Below are 20,893 nucleotides of genomic sequence, written 5' to 3'. Positions count from 1 at the left end.
TTCCTCCATGTCACTGCTAACTGTATTGTTGGTCAGAGGAGGGCTGGGTGTGAGTTTCACTCTGTCCGCCGAAATTAAATCCCCACTGTGCAGGTACCCTGACAACCCAGTAGGAGTAGCGCTGGTGCAGCAACTCGGGCTAAATGATTAATTGTTTTTAGAGTGAGGGAGTTCAAATAGCAAGAGCCAGGATTTTAATTACAGCCTACATGATTAATAGGGTCTTAAAGATCCGGAGCAAGTGTCGGTGTGAGCTGGCTACTGTGAATTTCACCGCTTTTAGTGGTCGCATTCGTTGCCTAAACAAGAGTCTACAGACATAATAGGCATGACTTATATCACCAGATGGCTTCAGTCAAACTCTGAAAATACACTGTCAACTTTCTTACTATTTATAGCAACCTCTAACATCTCACAATAATGACAACTGCGGCTGTATTTACACAGCTGTTGCTAATTAACATGAATTTTGTCAAGTGTTTCAGTGAATGTGCTCTGTGTGATGGTATTTAAACTATTTGGCCAATGATGGTTGTGTCCAGGCATGTCCAAAGTCCGGGTCTGGGGTGAATCATGGCTCGCAGACCAATTTTAAATGGCTTGTATTTAAAATTATACTATATATTCCCTCCAACACAATATTATTTAATCCAGACAGTTTACTTTAGCATTTTTTCTGTGGACGATGGTGAGACCATCACACGGTGTGCAGACATGCACCAAATAGGAAGTATGGCGGAGGAACTAATGTGTTTTCATAAACAGAGGTTAAAGACGAAAGCCATGCTTTTATCTATAGGATGAAGCAATTGTGTTTGTCTCATTTTTATGTGATAAAAAAAAAACAAAAAAAAAACATGATGCAAGAAGCAGCATACAACCAGGTTTTTTCACTTGATCTAATCCGTCCCCCATTAAAAATAGGTTTGGACACTCCTGGTTTTAGTGAAGAGGAAACCCCAGTCTGCATCATTGTGATGTTTAATAAAATAAGGAGTTGGCAGAGTTTGGTTTTTTTGCCAAGTGATCACCTCATTCAGAGAGGTTAGCTCACCGGTTGCTGGTTGGGTTGTTGTGTGAATGACAGACAGCTGGCAGACAGTGTCTCCTATTAATATTTAATACGCACATCATATCATCATGTTAAGCTGATCATATTAAAAGCTGCGAGTCTGGATCGGAAAAGCAGCTTGCCCTGTCAGCCTGTGAAGCTAATGTTAGTTGCTGCTGTGACTGACTAATAAATAAATGCCCCTTTTGAGATGATTTATTCTGACTAATGTAACATGTTGGTAAATGTTTGCTAAATTGATCAATGTATCTAAACAGAGGTTAAAGACGAAAGCCATGCTTTTATCTATAGGATGAAGCAATTGTGTTTGTCTCATTAAGAAGCAGCATACAACCAGGTTTTTTCACTTGATCTAATCCGTCCCCCATTAAAAATAGGTTTGGACACCCCTGGTTTTATTGAAGAGGAAACCCCAGTCTGCATCATTGTGATGTTTAATAAAATAAGGAGTTGGCAGAGTTTGGTTTTTTTGCCAAGTGATCACCTCATTCAGAGAGGTTAGCTCGTCGGTTGCTGGTTGGGTTGTTGTGTGAATGACAGACAGCTGGCAGACAGTGTCTCCTATTAATATTTAATACGCACATCATATCATCATGTTAAGCTGATCATATTAAAAGCTGCGAGTCTGGATCGAAAAGCAGCTTGCCCTGTCAGCCTGTGAAGCTAATGTTAGTTGCTGCTGTGACTGACTAATAAATAAATGCCCCTTTTGAGATGATTTATTCTGACTAATGTAACATGTTGGTAAATGTTTGCTAAATTGATCAATGTATCTTTTTAAAGGTTGATTTTTCTTTAAAAACCTAAGGAGTATCTGATTCAAATAATGTACAACACTCCAGTGTGCCTAATATTTATTACTTATATCAATATTATCTAGTATCCGTAAAAAATGTTGTTGCACATTTGCGGTTCGTTGTTAGCACCATTAGATTAGTTGTTATATCACATGAATGCCACTGTCACACTGAACGTCTCCGTTAGCCCATTCAAACTCTAAAACTCTGTCTGGAAATCAAAACAAATCTTCTAATATTCATACTGAACTGCCAAGTCTGATTTGATTGGCACAACTCTGAGACGCAAAAGCCCTAATAATCTGCAATTTAAAAAAGGTGATAAATCGTAAGATATCACAATATATGTTATTGCAATACTCAGCATATCACAACATATTTAAGATTGCAATAATATTGTGTTGTTACTTAAGTATCATGATTATATCATAACATGGGGCTTCTGTTGATCCCCACCTCTACTATGGGAAGTAATAAAAAAGGTTTAAAACACATAAAATGTATTACTGTGGCGCAACAAGGCTGAAGGTGAAAAATCTTTAAGTGCAAATTATGTGCTGGTGCACCTAAATGAAAAAGTTGGGTGCAACTAAGGCCTGTAGTTGAATTAATATAAAATAATCCCAATAAAAATTACATTATAAATTACAAAATTGGTCCAAAAAAATCACAATTAGATATTTTCATCAAAGCTTTAAGGCCGCGCAGCAACAACAAGAACTGACAAACACAGCCAGTAATTTTGGAACGACAGTCAAGCCTAAAGTGCCTCTGCCGGGTATCAAAACCCAGACTTTTGAAGTGTTAGACAGGAACTTTACCCCTGTGCTTTGTCTGACAGCTTTACCTGCTGCTGACTGCGAGTAACACTCACAGTAACACTATATCTGACCCAAAAGCAAAACACTTCATAAATATCTAAAATATCTCCAATGCAAAGCTGAAAGACGCAGAGACAGACTCAGATCTTTTACATCCTTAAATCCCACAAGTGAGTACAATGCTTTTATTCAACTCTGAAAATGGAAAGTCCCAAATAAAAATCATGTTCTCCAGCTACAAAAGAGTTAGCCAGGCTCCCAGAGGAAGTGAATAAAAAAGCTTCGTCTCACAGTTCACATTCACTCAGTACGGCAACAAACAAGCCCATAATTCCTGTCTGATGACCACACCCAACGTCACAAATACAAGTATGAGAATATGACAGAGCGAGCACAGTCCTGTCGGAGGATGCTCAGAGGCTGACCTCCGCTTGTTCTGATCTGGTGGGCGTGCGGAGTATTTACTGTGTGGTCGGAGGGTTAAAGATCAGTTTAATGTTATACTTCATACAGTTTTTTGTCACAAAAGCGTATTGTCTACACTTTAATGAAAAAAACGTGCATTGGCAGATGGATTATAGGAGATAAAAGAACTGTAACAGAAGGTGCGGAGAAGTCAAACAGCTTAAAACATTCAATAGCTTCAAATGATCTACCTACAATGGAATGACTAAACTGATGCCAGGGGCCAAACATGAGGCGGCTGTGCTTACACATCTGACAAATGGTGTTAAAGATGTTACAAAGTTGTCAAATTGTGCCTTTTTTGTGTGTTTCCATTATAAAAAATGAACTGATTTCTCTTTAAAATTTTACTAGTGAGTCCACGCTGCATATTTTACCAGTGTTTGGCTGGTGCTAATTGCCAACCCTCCCTGAAATATTGCTATTGTTCACTGCTGTGATGTGGATTTCTAGCTGTGCAACTGTAAAATGCAAAATCTAGAAAGACTCTTTCATTCCTAGTTTGTGACACCACATCTGACAGTGTGTTGATGTTTTAAATATAACTGAGGCTGCGCCGAAAATATCTCAAAGTGATCTGAGGCTGTCAAAATTTGACCCATTATCCATTAAAATAAAAAAATAGGCCTCAAGACAAAATAAACACATACTTAATGCTGCAACACAGTCTCAGATGACTGGTAAATTCAGAGTTTCCCCACACATTCATTTATTTGTGATGGCCTGCCACAATTGAAACATCTGCCTCCATATATTGGTTTTATATTTTTTTAAGCTGGACCATTCATTAGGAGCGCTGTTGGAAGATATTTACTGTTCTTTTATTCATTGCACAGCACTCTCCGGGCACAGAGGGTACGCTGAGCAGCAGAATATGTAGTGAAAGTGAAACTTCACCATTCATTGCACTGGGTCTAAAGGTCTGCAACAGCTGCTGCTCTCATCGATCAGCTATGAATTGACAGATTAATTATCCAACCTGCAAATGACAAACTGATGCTGGAGGGGAAAAAACTCATGACAAGCTCTGCCTACGCTGCATTCACACACCCACAACAACATCTGAATTTAGAGAGGAACAAAATCACTGAAATTGTCCAAACATGTAGAAATCTTTAGTTATTTTAGTGATTCCCCCCATTCTCACTATGGTATGCAGTTTTGGGAAACACTTTTGCTAGCCCTAACCACATCTGGGACTCTGGCGCCAAAGGCCAGCAGTTTTTACGCCTGCCATGGACCCGTAAGCGCCTCGCTTCAATTCAGAAAATGTCTCTGAAAAACCCCAGAGACAACAGAGTGCCACAGGGATGACGTTTTTCTGAAGGCCAATCCGGAAGTCGACTTCGCGCTGGTTCCTTCTTTAGTAGCATATGATATTTTTCCATTGGGTTTTGGAAAAACTGCAGAAAATAAGCTCTGTGGTGAAAAAACAATACTTACACGTTTTGTTCAGCAGGATAATCTACACAAATGAACACCACTTTTAGAATTTTAAAGCGTGAATAAAATTGCAAGAAGTAAAAAGCTAACACGAACCACACTATGGTCATGCTGTTAGCGTTACCAGGCTGTAAAGCCGTGTTCGCCGCAGCTCAGCATGATGGCGCTCTGTACTCTCATTTAGCCACTTGTTAGCAACCATCTTTTGTAAGACGCATAAAAGCATTTAAGTTTGCGAGTCGGATATTTACTGACATATTTATTTACACAGAACAAAACGTGAAAGTCTCTTGAGCTAACGTTAACCACAAACCTTATTTCAGGCATCTAACCAAACACTCACTCAGAAAACCCATTGATTTTGAGACTAGGGAACCAGAGGAACTAAAATGCTAATTCATTTCCGGGTTTTAGGACTCTTTACTGGGGTTCCCTATTACATTCTCTTCAAAATGCAATTACAAATTAGTAGTAAAACTAAAAGACATTTTTTCTTTAAAAGAACAGCCATCTTTCTGTGGTGTGAGTTTAAAGGAGATCTTTATCTTTTATCAAAAGTCTTAAAGTCAGCGCCGATGATTAGCAACTCGGCCAGCAGCAGAAAAAGAAGCAGAGGGAACTAGATGCCAATAATAGTTTTGAGAAACTGTTGGCAAAAACACTCAAGGTCTCAACTCCTGTCTCTGCCAGCTTTCTCTGGTCACAGCTCCCCATCCACCGTCAGCAGGATGTATTAAACAATACAGCTGTCTGCCTTGATCCACTCCACAGTTTGTCTCTGCCGCGATTACTCGCCTCAAAGAAGCCCTCCTCATTCATCTTTTCTTTTTTTTTCTCCTCCCTTGTTGCAACAAACGAGAATCAGATGTTGTGCAGAGGAAGGACAGACCCCCACCCATCCTGCTCTGCTGGGGAGGTGGGACAGCATCTGTGTAACGCGCGCGCACATCGACAGGAAGTTTAACATTCCACCCAACTTCCATCACTGGCCGGCAGCTGAGGCAAAAAATCTGGCTCTTCATTACAGCGAACCAAGAACAGGGCCGGCTCCATGAAAGCTTGCACTCGCCAGTCTTAAATAACAGTTGACATTACCTCTGGAAAATTAATGCAGCAGGATTTATTTTATCACCTGCTCTTGGCTTGGCTCTGTACACTACGAGGAATTTCTAAAGCTTGCCCATGAGGCTTAAAATTTAGGGCCGAGGCTTAAGAAGACATCCTCTGGTGCTGCCCTATAGCCGCCCCGTCAAAAAGCATGACTCGCCTAAACAAAGACAAGGCCCCTTTCACCCCGCAAATTCCTTGACAACTGCTGCAAGCTTCCTGCTGGCATTTGATATGCTCCATTTCGTTCCCATGACCAAAACTCCAGTCATGCTGAGGCTTTCTGTGAGCGGCTGAAGGCTCGTCTCACTGACGCTCTGAAGCTTTTCTGTACTCTGATGTGAAACGTCCCTTATTCTCCGCACCAGCGAGAGTGTCACAGCGAGTCAGAAGTGATTGAATTTTGCTTTCGATGCTCTCAAAGCGTGCAATGAAGGCTGTGTGTCTTTCGGCAATTACAAGGTAAGACAGCGAGGAGCCACTGTGGGACACCACGTGTAATTAGCTCTAACCTTAAGTGGTTAGGACGCAACCTTTTCTTCAGTTTTCAGCGATTTCTTCTTTTGGTTTGTTTTCACTGACGTCTACACAAAACCTAATGAGAGCTCTGTGGTTGTTTAACCCTTTGAAACCTGAGCAAATTGGTTTGATGTCTTTCGAAAACATAGGAGGAAGGCAATGAACGAAAGAAGAAATAACCCAAAAATTAGCAACAAATTCGTAAAACTTTCCATCAAAATAAAGTGAATATTTACAAAATTTTAAATTACATAATAATAATAATAATAATAATAATAATAATAATAATAATAATAATAATAATAATAAAAAATAAAAAAAACAAGAAAATAAACTGACAATTTGGTAAAAAAAAAAAACAAAAACCCCTCAAAATTATAGTAATTATAATAATGACAAATTTTGTAAATAATATAATAATAAAATAAATAAAAATGAAAATTTTAAAACAACAAACAAAATGTCATGAAAGGGTTCAAAGGTTTAAATATTTGTGAAATGAAGCTGAAAGCAGCACAAGAAAAGAGATATTGCTCCAGGTTTCAAAGGGTTAATACCATATATATATTTTTAAAAAAAAAGGGTCCTCACATCAGAAAAAATGCCTTTTCAGTGCTACACTTTCACTTAGCGAGGCCATATTTACTCGTCCAGTCCTGGAATCTGAACCAGTGACCTTGTCATCACAACCACACTCCCCTTGACTTATGTCTCGACAATGATCTTCCACTGGCATCCTATATGAAACCAGAAACACCCCTCCTCCTCTTTGTCTCTTCAGCGGTGGGTCAAACTCACCAAGCTGACTCTGTTTTTCCCAGCATGTGGTTGCCAGGTTGGACAGTTCCCGGTATTTCTCCGCCAGTTGGAGTTTGCCGTTGTAAAGGCGGGGCCGTCGGGCGAGGCTCTCCTCGGCCAAGCTCCGATTGGTCGTCTGCAGCGTCTCTCTGTCCACTTGAAGGTCCTGAAACTGAACAGAAGTACAAAGTCAACAAATATCAAATCAGTGTATCATGCATGTGGAAGAGCTGTGTAATGGTGTGTATTTTGTGGCTCTAAATTATGTACAGCAGGGATACTGAACATGCTTTGCCCTGGAGCCACTCTTGCAAAATGACAGGAGACCAGGGGCCCTTCATAAACAAACATTAATAATATTTATCAGATATGAATGCTATTTCTAGGTTTTGAGGACATTCAGGGTTTCGTGCTGATCCCGAATCCTCCCCTGGCACTTTCGTTTTCATAGACAAGCTCTATTTTTATCTTTTTTTTGGGCATTCTGGCACCTTATTTACATTCAAAGTATGAAAAAAACATTTTTTTACAGTGAATTAAAAAATGGTCAACAAGCTACCCTGCACTCTGTCATTGGCCAGATTTAGTAAAGGGCCAGTTAGTGGAGTGTCACTGATGTACAGGATATTGTAAATTTATGTAACGTGTGAATTAGGCAGAGACTACTATTTTGAAGGACATATAATGATGTTGTTATTTTTCCTACATTTCTTAATATAATCTTATGGGTGTAAATATGTTTTATGTTAAATTCATACGCATGCATACAATAATGTTTTGAGTTTTCACAGAAAATACAGAGCTTATTTTATGTTATGAACTGTGAGTTTTCCCTGGACGGTGCACACTTTCTTCCCCCTGTTTACTTTCAGTATTTTTGATTTGTATTAGAGCTGCAATAGTTAATATATCATAATATCATATATTTTCAATAAGTTGATCGCCAGAAAATACATTTGCAAATATTTTGATATTTAATAAATTGCTATAAACATTTTTTGATTTAAAAAAAATCAGCAATATCAATCAATGTATGTTTTCAACTGTACCCTACTGTTTCAACTGCAAAACTGTACAATATGCAATACTGACATGCATTACTGTACAATAATATTTCAACTGTGCAACACACTCTTATTTCATTCTTACCGATTCTACTCTTGCATTTATATTTGGCACATTTGCAGTATGATGCAATGGTACATATGGTGCATTTTGTATTATACATCATATCTATATCTATACTCTTATGTATTGTAACATAACACTTTTTTTTTTTACATACTTCTTTTTTCTATTTTCTTTTAATTTTTGTCCATTTACAGTATAACAGCTACTGTGACATATCCCAATCTCTCCCACAAAATATTCTGAATCTGAACTCGCTCTGTTTAATATTATTGTACACGTGACATCTCTGGGTTTGGATTGCTAATTGGACAAAAGCAGACATCTTTGCACTTTCTTCAAACATCTTATGAACAAAATTGCTCTGTTTATGGTGTTATAGAGGAGCAGAGGGCATTTATTCCAGAGAGAGACCCTGTGAATGTTTTGTTTCTCCACAATTGCAGGAAAGTTATGTGAGCGTTTTGCAATAAATTGCTGAGAGACAGCCCCAGTGGTTCTTGTTTCCTATACAACAGAGTTAAACTCCAGCTGCATGAACTCAGACACCCTGAATCACCCCAGAGTGGGGAGGAAATCTCGGCTGGACTGAGATAGCTGTTTGAATCACTTTTGTGGGCAGACTACTTTATCTTCTCCTGCTGACAAATGGAAGCTACGCCGGACACCGAATCACCTGAAGGTGAAGTGTACCTGCTGAAGGAGGGAAGAGGGTCAAACAGCCACTTTATCCAAGAAAAGCAAGTCCAGAGATTACACTGATGTCCTTCCAGTAAAAGGCCAACTTCCCATAGTAACATCATCATCAGCGGTCAAACTGTGACTTCAACAGAGCCCGAACACACAAAAGGCTGAAGGAAAGCGAAGCTGCGAAAACTGCACAAATCAACATGAGATGTCAATCTGTAAAGTAGGTCATTTTTGAAAACAGAATTGTTATTCGTATCTTACAAACAGCCATTTTGTCAAAATCAAAGCGTTTTGTGATGAAATCCTTTGAGCATTTGTGTTGGTTGGGCTTGTTTTGATGCTTTTTTGGAAAGTGAGTTTTGACAAACTGAAATTCCCACACTAAGATGAACTTTATCAGTCAGAGAACGAGTACTTTTACTCTTCATACTTATCAGTACATTTTGCTTATCAAGACTTTTACTTAAAGCTGGGGTAGGCAGTACAACGTTTTGGTTCCATAATAAACTTTAAGCATAATATCTTTCAAGTGGTCTGAGAGAAAACCAAGTTTCTGTGTCTCCTCTGGCTGTTTTCGGGCTTTAAAAGTCTAGGCCGTGACGGGAGACTTTGGCCAATCACAGGTCATTTCAGAGAGAGGGCGTTCTTATTGGCTGTTGTACAAATCCAGATGTGTGTGCACATCCTTTCAGCACAAGCATAATTCAATGGTGAAGAATCCTGTGAAGAGAGAGTTGCTGTTTCAGCCCTAACAACAACTATACATGGAAAAACAACCTAAAAAGGGAAGATGTACTTATCAGAAAGAAAGTCTAAAAGAAAGTCTGACAATAAATGAAATAAAATGTCTCAATACTGATGAAGCATTTAAGAAACTAAGAGAAAATGTTGCTAATAGTTTAGCCTTCTGATAACCTGAGCCAAAGGCTCAAAGCTGCAGCTTTAAGATCACGTTGATAAAAAAAAAAAAAAAGTAAGATTATTTGCAGTAAAATAAGATTAAATAAATCGATGTATGGGAAATTGGATTACTGTATAAAGCAAAGGCATATACCTGTGGTCTTTCAGTGGGAAGGCTTTAGGACAAAAAGGGGAGAGCTGAAGCTGGAGGGTATGTTTTCAAATTCTGCCTTTTTTTGCCTTACAGGAGTAATTTTTATATTTTTGTACTGGTACTTTATTTCAGAAAAGGATCTCAGTACCTCTTACTAGGTAAAAGTTTCATTACAATACAATATTATATCAATCCTTTAGACAAAGATATGATATTTACCAATATCACAAACACTACCACATCATGATTTTGATTCGATTAGATTCAGAGGATTAGGAACGATATGAGACGATATCAGTAGATATCTTCATTGTCTTTTTCTTGGCTGCTTACTGGGGTTGTAAATCGTAGACACTTTCCTTAATCGATTATTGGTAAAATTAATTTACTGATTAATCATTATTTGAAAAAAACAAAAAACTTTGCTTACTTCCAACAATACCAAATTAAAATTTATTATTAAATTTAATTTAATACATTTTTTTTCCTTTGTTAAAGCTCACAGTAACATATTGCATACACTTTGACAGCATTGCATGGCCTATCGATTAAACAATTCAATTCCACATGTTCACTTAAATTCTTAACAACTGATTAATCGATTGTCAATTAATTGGTATCGTCCTTACTGCTTACCATTATCTGCATGGGGCTAGGCTGTTACCACTGTTTAAAAGTGGACGGAAATGGTGACACAGATCTAAGAATTTCAAAATAAAGGCACATCTTAAAGATGAGGATATGTATTGATTCTTTCACTTTGCATTGATAATATCAGATTTTTAACCACTGAATCAAAATATCCATCAAGATCCACGTATCTTTACAACCCTACTTCTTCCACCACTGAAATAATGACCTTTTTTGTGTAATGTAACACCACTTGCGCTTAATAAGTCTAATATTATACTTTATATAAATGTTAAAAGGGTAAACCATGAGCTTTAAAAAGATTTAATGTTCAAAAGTCACCATTCTGGATGTTTTTGGCTTCAACATGCTGTTGAATGTGGTCGTCCTGTTGGAGGAAAGCGAGATGGTGGTCTGGGCATGAGTATATGGGGGGAGGGGTCACTGTCACTAGACCATAAGAAAGCAATAAATTATTCAAATGAATGCCACTCCCTTTAAGTCTTGCGAAACAATACTGTCACTGCATTGCTGTGAAGAAACAGTCGGCGTCTAAAACACCGACACAAAGCCACTGTGTGAGCTTCACACTGCAAAAATCTGAATCCACCCCGACTATCCCATCAAATCGCAGCATTCCTGTGATTCTGCCCGGCCGGATACTTTTCTTGCTCAATTGCTTTCTTTCAACAGTCAGTCACTTAGAGCCTGAAGGCCATTTCATTGAGTCCAGTATTGTACGGTGCATCTGTCTCACATTTTACGGGTCATCAAAAGGATGTAAGAGTCCCAAGTTTAGAGGAATTTGCAGAATGTGCCCTGCAGTCAAAAGAAGGTCTGTCTGAGTGCAGAAAAAGATACACCAACAAATCTGATGTTCATTCTGAAAAATGTTCCTGCGAGGATAAAGATAACACAGCTCATTTCAGATCTACAGCCTAATCATACGTCTTTTAACAGGAGTCAAAACGGACGCTCCATTTCCTGCTTTGGCTTGCCCGCCCCGTTTATCCAACAACTGCTGCAGTCTTTGGGGAGTGAGTGTTTTTTGTGTTTTGATACACAGGCAGTGAAAACAGGCTGTCACAGTGTTTACCATCCCTGACAAATGACACTTGGGGAGCACTTAAGTGTAGGAAGTTCTGCACCAGAGACGATGTCGAGGAGCCGCAGCTCCACTGTTGTTTTTCTGCGGTTCGACGTGTCTCACCACATGAAATGCAGTAAATAGGTGTTTCTCTTTTATCTCAAATGAGGCTCAAGCTTAATTAGGCTTCTGCAGTCCAAAGCCATCAATTTAACATTCAGTGTCAGATGAAATTGACGGGGTGCAAAAGTCTTTTCCATGAAAGAGAATTCTTCATGTAACACCAGGCCTGAGAGAAACGAAGGACCAGCTTGATTACTGTCTCTCTCTGCTCTGCACCATATGAGATCACTTTGAAGCAGCTGTAATTAATATTTTCAAAAAACAATGGATCAAATAACTGTGTAATCTGCAAGTTCTGATAAACCCACTCTGCACTACCTGCTCAGCATTTAACAACAGACACTCAAAGTTGGTGACTAGTTAATGAACTTAGACGTCCATTTAGCAGATATTTTTCTCAGGAGTTGGTAGGGACCAAGAGTAAATATTGGACTTTCATTCACCAGATGGACAGAAACAGAACTCCAGATAAATGCTAATGTTGCTCTGTGTCTGCTGGAAATGTAAATAAGCAACAGCTTGCTAAAACATCCATCCATTTTCTGTGACGCTTATCCTCTTAAGGGTCACAGGGGGGAGGCGGGGAACACCCAGGACACCCAGACTGCCACTTGCCAGACGATCACAGGGTTTACACATAAGCCCTTTTTACACAGACGCTGCATTCATTCTGCCTGTTCACGGCAGCAATATCATGCTCTCGTGCCACCTCGCCAATATGTAACATCCAATCGTGGACAAGGCGGACAGAGTTGTCTCTCCTCTGAGCCGGGGACAGTTGTAATAACAGCGGCAAAAGCAGGTCTACGTAAAGCTGGAAAGATGTGACCATGGGTGGGAAAGTGTGAAATTTTGACCACGTATTATGCTGGCAACTACATACAGCTTTTAGCAATTAACAGCAAATTCCAGTAAATTATTGCGATCGACATGTTATTCCTTTGTTATTGTTTGCCAACGCATATATGCCACATAAGAGGCTGAAACTGTTGTTACATGTGACGCCCGTCAAGCCTCTTTTGATTACGGGATGTCTCGATGCAGTGTATAATCACACACTGGAGTGACACTATGCTGCTGTCGTTTGGTTCAGTATAAATGTCAGGGTTGGAAATTAGCACCAGCCACCAGCCAAAAGCTGGTAAAACATGCAAGTGGCTGCTAAATTTGCTTTACTCACCAGCCAAAAAAACTATGGTAATCTATTGAGTGGCTGGTAGACAAAAAAGTTCATTTCCAACCCTGGTAAAAATGCGAGGGCAGAACAAAGACGGGACTTTGTAGCAGCCCTTCAGCGCGCTCTCTGTGTGAAAGTAGCTAAAGAAAGGGCTATCAGCCACTACAAAGTCCCTTCTTTAAACCACCTTATCGTTTTTGCACAAAATCAAACAACATCGGCATAACACCTCTCCAGTTTGTAATTTTAGATTGCATGCCGGCACACAAAAGAGGCATGACGGGTGTGATGTTAAACACAACAGCTTCTACCTCTGGTGTGACATGTAACATACGAGTCGGCAGCCCTTTCTAAACAACAACAATGACAAAACATGGCAATAACAATAATTTACCGTCTCTATTATATGGCGGCTGATCTCATCCTCTGGGTCTCATTGTTTTCCCTATTTACAGACGTTTAGGGCTACCGTTCTTCTTCTTTGAGTTAACCCCTAACTGCTGCCAGCTGCTTTTTTAATCACCAGCTGTGGGTTGCAAACATAATGTGTTGTCAAAACGTCTTACCCCTAACGCCCATGATTCCTTTCCTTTGAGGCAGAGCTCATTTCTGCCGGGATACTACCTCTGTTTCCAGCTAAAAGGTGAGACAATGGTGTCCTCCCATTCCACGATCATACCTTTCATACAGAACTACGAGGTGGCATAACTGCACGATATTCCTGCCTTCAACAGATAGTGTAAATGGGGTTAATTATACAGAAAACGCTCACAATCCCAGGGGCAATTAAAGTCAATAATTAACCTAACCTGCATGTCTTTAGACCATGGGAGGAAACCACAGAGAGCCCCGAGAAAACCCACCAATGGGTTAAATGACCAGGAAACTTACAAACCAACTGCATGTGTTAAATCTCAGCCAATCAAATCTGCGCATTTCAATAAGCATTGTAATTTGAGTGAGTAAGATGCACACAGAGAGCCTGATATTAACATTCGTCTTGAGTGGTCCGATCACAAGTTGACAGCACGAAACAATTATAAAGGACCACACACTGTGATTGGAACACACACACAACTTGCTGAGGTGGTCTGGGACGCATTTGACCACATATCTTTTGTAGTGTAAACAATAAGGAGTCCTGGTGCATCCCCGGTAATGACTACATTATCAGTGCAGGATGTGGTGGTTGTTTTCGTGTACCAAGAGTTGTGTGATTATCCATCGTTTTACCGAAGAAGATGTTTTCAATTCTGCCAACACCGATATCTTCAGCTCTACCGACACAACTGGTAGCGTGACTCTCAAGCATCTAGCGAGAGTGTGGACGTACTAAGCACGTGCAGGGCCCTTTGACCCTCTAGGGTAAGAGACGTGGGCAGTAACGAAATCCAAACACAGAGGAGGCGCATGATAAATGCTGGTGTGAACGGTGTTGTCTTTGCTGTCACTAAACGCATGTTAATATCAGGTGTTAACAGGCTCAGAGAGACAAGACAAGTGACATTTGGAGAAATAAGTGAGTAATAGAAAAGTAATTTCACATGGTGTCCCCCCTGGTTTAAAATTAACAAATTGCCTGCTGAATTACGCCCTTAGTGACTTTTTTTTTTGCTGCTGTCTCAGAATGACCTCCTGAGCCTCAACAAAGCCTGAAGCTGCCTGATGTGTCAGATTGTTGTACTAGAAATATCCTGACATGACACGTGGCTTGTTGTGTGTGCAAGTTATTAAAAAAAAAGAATCAAGAATGCTCCACCATATAAGGCTGTAGCATTCGTGATTATGAATCATCATGAATGATTAAATCCAGTGGTTTACATAACATTCATCATTAACATGAGATTAATGAATCATCCTTTTCCCAAGAGCTTATATGCAGATGAGATGTTAAATCAGCCAGCCATAATAACATATAATGTATGTTTTGATATATTCTAAGTCAGAAATACATTTCTACAGGACAGAGTACCAATAGGATAAATATCCTCTGCACAAACACCAGCTTTGTATTATTAGTTAATGACAGAGGAATGGGAGCCTGGATGAATTGTTGTAAAACACCCCGAAGCTCTCTGGACTCTGAGTCACCCTGCAATGCTCCCAGCGGGGTGAGTATTGTATGACCTCTTGGTGAGAGTCTACCACTGTGGCTCCATAACCCTAATTCATTCACAGAGCCAGGTTTCAAATGTCACATCCTGGGCACCAAGAACCAGGCATATGAGTAAATGTCTTCCTTTGTTTTCTTAGACAAATCCCATTCAGCTTTTTGTGTCTTAATAAATCCAGAGAGAAGAGTGTAGCTGGAGCAAGCAAATCAAATGTGGCTCTCAAAAAGGGGATCCAAGCAATGCCAGTGGTTGAATTTTTTAATTATTCAACTCTTTGGATGCACAATCACATTGAGGACATGTATGACGATGACCGTCCCACCCAGGTTATGTTTCACTGCGCACACTGTTGTTATCACTCCACCCAGAACTGAGAAAGCAATGTATTTCTATGGCCAGCTGGACCCTGACTGAGAATCTGTTCTTTTTGAGCACCCCCTCCAAGGTAAACCTAATCAAAATGGGGCCCATGAAAAAGTTTGGGAACCCCTGAAGCACCCTGGATCTGGATCTGTGTGTGTGTGTTTAAGAGAGAGAGAGAGTGAGAGAGAGTTTCAGTATGACTTCACACCAAGAAGGTCATGTTGCAGCCCCAAAACGTGTCTCTGACATCGAGTAAGGCACATGGAATTCCCTTAGAAAAGCTTGCATTTTAATTTGACATGTTTATACACAAAGGTACACGCATAAAAGACTTCATCTGAAGATGTTTTCTGTTTGTCAAGAGACTACTGCTCAATTCGGCATAAGTCCAATTCATCGAGACGAAACTTACGACAGTGAAAGTGCACTTTTATTCAGAATTTACTCTAATCACCTATGTATCTTTTGAGGTAAGAGAACTAAGGAGGATCAGTTGTAAAAGTTTAAATTGTAGTCAGATAAGTCTTGCTATAAATATTTTTGATAAAGCCGAATTTAAAAAATATGCTTTAAGGATTCCAATATGGTCTCATTTCAGACTTTACCTAAGGTGCAAGTCCTCTAACGGATGAGGACACATTCAATCGGCAGATTTTTAAAGGTTGTTCGACACAAGGACTCACGCCAGTGCCACATAACGGCGCGTACGGGGTCTTCAACACCTCGATATGATGCTTCCTGCACGATAAAACGCTTGTGACACAATTCATTCACTTACAACAGACTGAATAAATAACGTTTAAATCATTTATTTTTAAAATTTATCCCAGTAACTAATAATTCGCCGCAAATATTAGGAGACCGGGGTTCATGGAAAGGAATTGGAAATCCGACCACTCGCCACGCAGACAATCGATGAGCCATGTAAATCGGATTTGCGTTACAAATCGCACATCAAATGATATAAACGCTAATTCTCAGCGGTGAAAACAAGGCAAGGCTGGAAAATACCAGAAACTGCATCGTTAATGGTGAAATAAAAGGTTTAAAACAGCGCAAATTCCTCACGGCACTTTGGGGGAACAGAGGATACCTTACCTTCTCATTGAGTCGAAGGATTTGGTCCATTTTGTCGTCGTTTTGTAAAAGCTCCCTCAGCTCACTTGTGCTTAAAGCCCTGTAGCCGTCAGGACAAGAGTTTGACTCCTTCAAACTGGACATTTTATTCATTCAAAATGCGGCTGGAGACGGTTTAGGAAACATAAAGTCCGCACAGCGGTTACATCTCGCTCACATCGGAATGCGATGCGATCTGCCCGCATGCAGCGTCAAGACCGAAAACAAAAACCGCTATACTTCCTGTCAGCTCCTTCAAAATAAAACACATTTTCCGTCTCCTTCTTCTGAGCGAGAGGGTTTTTTTTCTCAGAAAAATCTTTATTTAAATATCTTTAGAAATTTGATGTATAAATTTATAGGTCGGCTGAACAACTCAGAGAACTGTATAATCATGGCTTTGACAAGCATCAAATTGAGCACTACACGCTATATGTCCAGGATATGGATGCATTGGTATAGTAGTCTCCTCTGTGGTCATTTACTTTTTTAATTGTTTTTTAAGTGATCTGTACATATTGTGTTGGGGATTTTTTTATTTATTTATTTATTTATTTTTATTAAGTGATCTTATTGCATTGTGAATATGTTGTGTATGGTACTTCTATGTGTCTTTTATATCTTTTGTATGTATTGGCTTGCTCTTATCTGGACCATTGAGTCTGTAATAAAGTTTATTATTATTATTATTAATATTAAAATACAATAGACGGACATATCACCATAGCAGCACACTACTAAATTTGATTAAAAGCAATCCCAAACAACAGTAAAGTTTAAGCACCAATGAAAGTCATCGAAAAATGTAACTAAAAGGACTGAGCTCGGTCAACCACTGAATTAAAATATAGAAATGTTAATAAAAAGGTAGGGATGCCGCCTGACGTAAATTAATGCACAGGCTGTGTGCAAGGGCCCCAGATTGGCCGGACTATTTTTAATTATTTAAATTTACTTCAGAGAGAAAAAAGAAAACACTGACCCCATAGGAAATATAAAAAACCCCAAACACAAGCACCTGTCTGGGCCACATCTACCCAATCAGTAGCTGGCCCCGTCACGTGACCAGGTTCAAGGGTCAGCTTTGTTTTCACCTGACACAGCAGCAAAATGTCGGACAAAATACGACAGTGGAGCACAAAAACAAAACGCACAAGGGCTATATGAACTGCGTGACAAAGATTAAAATTCCTAAATTGACTGATATATTTTAAGGCTGCTGAATCTTCATGTAGTCAAGACTGACAGGAAGATCCTCAGCAGGACTAACGTCGGCATGTTTGAAACCGCCATAGCGGGAGCTAATGCTGCAGCTAGCTCCAGCCATGACAAAGACACCGGTGAAGCTGGCTGCGACCATGCCTCACCGTCTCCTCAGGCAACGAGACGGAGACAGAGGACACTTTAACCACCCGAAACACCAGTATCTTGTGCAGCCAAGACCGCAGGAATTAGCCATGATGATAGGAATGCCTCCATGATGGCGGCACCTGTTGCTGCACAACAAGAGGCCGAAAATCCCGCCTACAGCGCGGATCCATGAGGATTAAACTGCACCGCGACTGGTTTTTCATAACTGGGACTTATTTAAAAAATAGACTGAGATCAACAGTGGGCCATACAGACTGAATCACTGCCTTTGTTGTCCATTGAAAGTAATATTCTGCGCAAACTGGATTTTACCAGCCTCGCTAAGGACTTCTGTGCCAGAAAACCAGGAAGAAAACCCCATAAAGGTAGGAATATGTATCAGTTATTATTGTGCTGCTATTGCATTGTTGCTGGTATTATAATGCTGCTGCTGTGTTTATTGTATTTTGTGGTTTTATTTAGAGTATTACAGAGTGGTGTGCTTCACTGGTGCAGATATTGTATCTCAAACTTTGTTACCAGCTTGCAGATGCACTTTGACTTCTTTTTGTGCACCAATGCTGTTTATAGTAATGGCTGCTGTAGTAAATGTGTATGTGTTTGCAAGTGCCCCCTAGTGTAGCGCTTTTATCGCGCTTTTACACATGACACTCAATCCGTTTTTTTTCTGGTAGAGCATGATGAGTAACGGGGCACACACAGAGTATTATTATAGTCTACAGTAGCCTAATAAAACTGACTCTGTTTCTGAATAATAACAATAACAACATGTAGCTCACAGAGTTTTACACATTAAAAAATAAAAGTGCACATTATGCAAACAAAAAGCTATGCTATTAACATATTTTTATTAAATGGGAGGAAGTAGTCTACAATAAGATCATGTAAGATAAGGTAAGCCTTTATTGAGTCCCAGAGGGAGAATTCAGGAGCACAAAAACAAGGTGCAACAGGATGATAGATAGGCTATATAAAAAGATGAACTATTTATGACATTGTGCTATAGCCTACATGTTTTATTTGTTGCTTTAATGGTTTCAGTAAAGTCATTTATATGTGGCACAAATTGGCACACAAGGCAGATTTGAATCATTTAAAAAATATTTTATCTAGGGAGTATTACTCTTAAGTTTCTATTTTCTAATTATATTGTCTCTTTATATTTTTAGTTGCTGTAGGTCATGCTAATATGAGTTTCTTTTTTCCACAAATTGAAAAACTGTCCCTTTTCTCTGTGTTTCAAGTTAGCACTTTTAACCTAAGGTTAACTTTCATTTTAGATTTTTCAAAATTAAAGTCTCCATCTCAAAGAACAGATTTTCATCAGTTAAATTTCAGAGGCTGGGAGCCATTCATTAACACACTACAGTTACTCTTTGTAAGAACCCTTTTTATAAGGAGATGAAATTGTAAGTTTTCATTAATGCATTTGTCAACAAAAACAACTCATCTTCTAATATTTTCTATAAACAGGGACTGAATAACAATACAATGACGCAGTAATATTAACAAAAACATATCTTCTTTGGAGAAGTTGGAAAATGTTTTACTTAAAAGCTTTCAGCCATATTATAGTATGTTATAAACCATACATTAAATGTTTATACACTGAGTATAAATGCTAAGATGAGCTGAACGTTGAAAGTAGAAATTAACACAAAAATTATTTGTGGTCACATTTATCACCATTGATCTTTAATCATGTGTTTGGCTTGATTTGTTTCCAAATTTCTAAGACTTTCATTTCCTTTTTTTGGGGGGGGGGTGTTCTTGTCCTGTACTGTCTCTTTGTGTCATTAGCTCACTAAACCCTAAACTGAGGCATCCAAACCCAGTGATATCTATCAAACTTCTCAGAGCAAAGTGATGCATCGACTGATGACTGACAGGATGTTATTATGTGGTGCGAGGGATTAATAAATGTATGTAGGTCACCAAACTATTGGCTTAGGGTGCCTATTCATAAACAGAGTCCAGATTTATTTTTGTAGATTTTTGCCCCATATTCAATCCAAAATTTGGACTCAGCATGGTGGCCTGAGACATGTACAAGCTGAGAGGCTGCTGGGGGCCCTGCTGCCACCAGGGGGCCCCTAAGACAACCTGTGTCAAAAGAAAATGATGTATGATGGACACCGAAGTCAAACTGAAACTTTAGACGGCATCGGCCTATTTTATGCATAGATTTACTCAAAGACTGTACCCAAGTACAATTTTAAGGTACTTGTCCTTCAATATTTCCATATTATACAACCTTATACTCTACTCCACTACATTTCAAACTGAGATATTGTACTCTTTACTCAACTATTTGAGATCTCTGATTTCTTGTTACTTTTTAGATTAGGTTAACTTAAAACTATATGGTTAACTTAAAAAATACAGTGTTAAAGATTAAAAACAGCGGTTATCAGCCTTTTTGACACCTTACAAAAAATAAAATGCTAATTTCTGACGTCTATGAGTTAACCCAAAGAGGTACGATTATGCAATACTTAACAAAAAAAAGCAAATCTTAAGGAAAAGCCCAAAAAATCAATATGGGTTAAGGGTTTAAAGGCATTATTTAATAATTTATTGATGTTAATTAGGATGCTACTGGTTGTTTATAGATCATTCATAAGCATAAGAGTGTTTTTGGAAGAATCCCCCCTCCAGCATTTCACTTGTTGTGTTGTTTCAGCCCTTTAATTCATGAGAGCATCTCAACCGAAATTCATAAATAACTAACATTTACTACTGCAGAGTGCAGACAATTATTAAAAACTTTAATTAATTATTCATTAGCATTTTGTAAGTGTAGTTGACTGAAACCTCTTGCTGATGACTTATTATTTATCTGCCTTGAGGGGATCATGTGTTTGGTTAATCTCACAAACTACTGGACAGATCAGCCTCATATTTTGTGTACACATTTGTAATCATATGCTCAAGGCCCCTTATGGTTGTGGTGATTCATAATCGTTGGCCTTCGATGTGGTTCAAAAACTGAACTCCATAAAAGAGTTTGGTCTCATT

The 20,893-nt window shown here is 39.1% G+C and overlaps 1 protein-coding gene across 1 annotated transcript in view; it reads right to left on the bottom strand.

The window, feature by feature from the left end:
- The window catches only part of vps37d (VPS37D subunit of ESCRT-I), a 34,116-nt gene extending 17,404 nt beyond the window's left edge, over positions 1-16,712 (bottom strand). The window contains exons 1-2 of the mRNA XM_042499912.1: positions 16,487-16,712; positions 7,023-7,194 (exon numbers count right to left, since the gene is read on the bottom strand). Of these exons, the coding sequence (XP_042355846.1) occupies positions 7,023-7,194; positions 16,487-16,618 (304 nt within the window). The 5' untranslated portion in view covers positions 16,619-16,712. The remainder of the gene's footprint in view (positions 1-7,022; positions 7,195-16,486) is intronic.
- Positions 16,713-20,893: the final 4,181 nt, after the last annotated feature.

Source organism: Plectropomus leopardus, chromosome 13, assembly GCF_008729295.1.
Source record: "Plectropomus leopardus isolate mb chromosome 13, YSFRI_Pleo_2.0, whole genome shotgun sequence".
NCBI lineage: Eukaryota > Metazoa > Chordata > Actinopteri > Perciformes > Serranidae > Plectropomus > Plectropomus leopardus.
The sequence above is the reverse complement of the archived record's forward strand: the minus strand, read 5'-3'. Positions and strand labels throughout refer to the sequence as shown.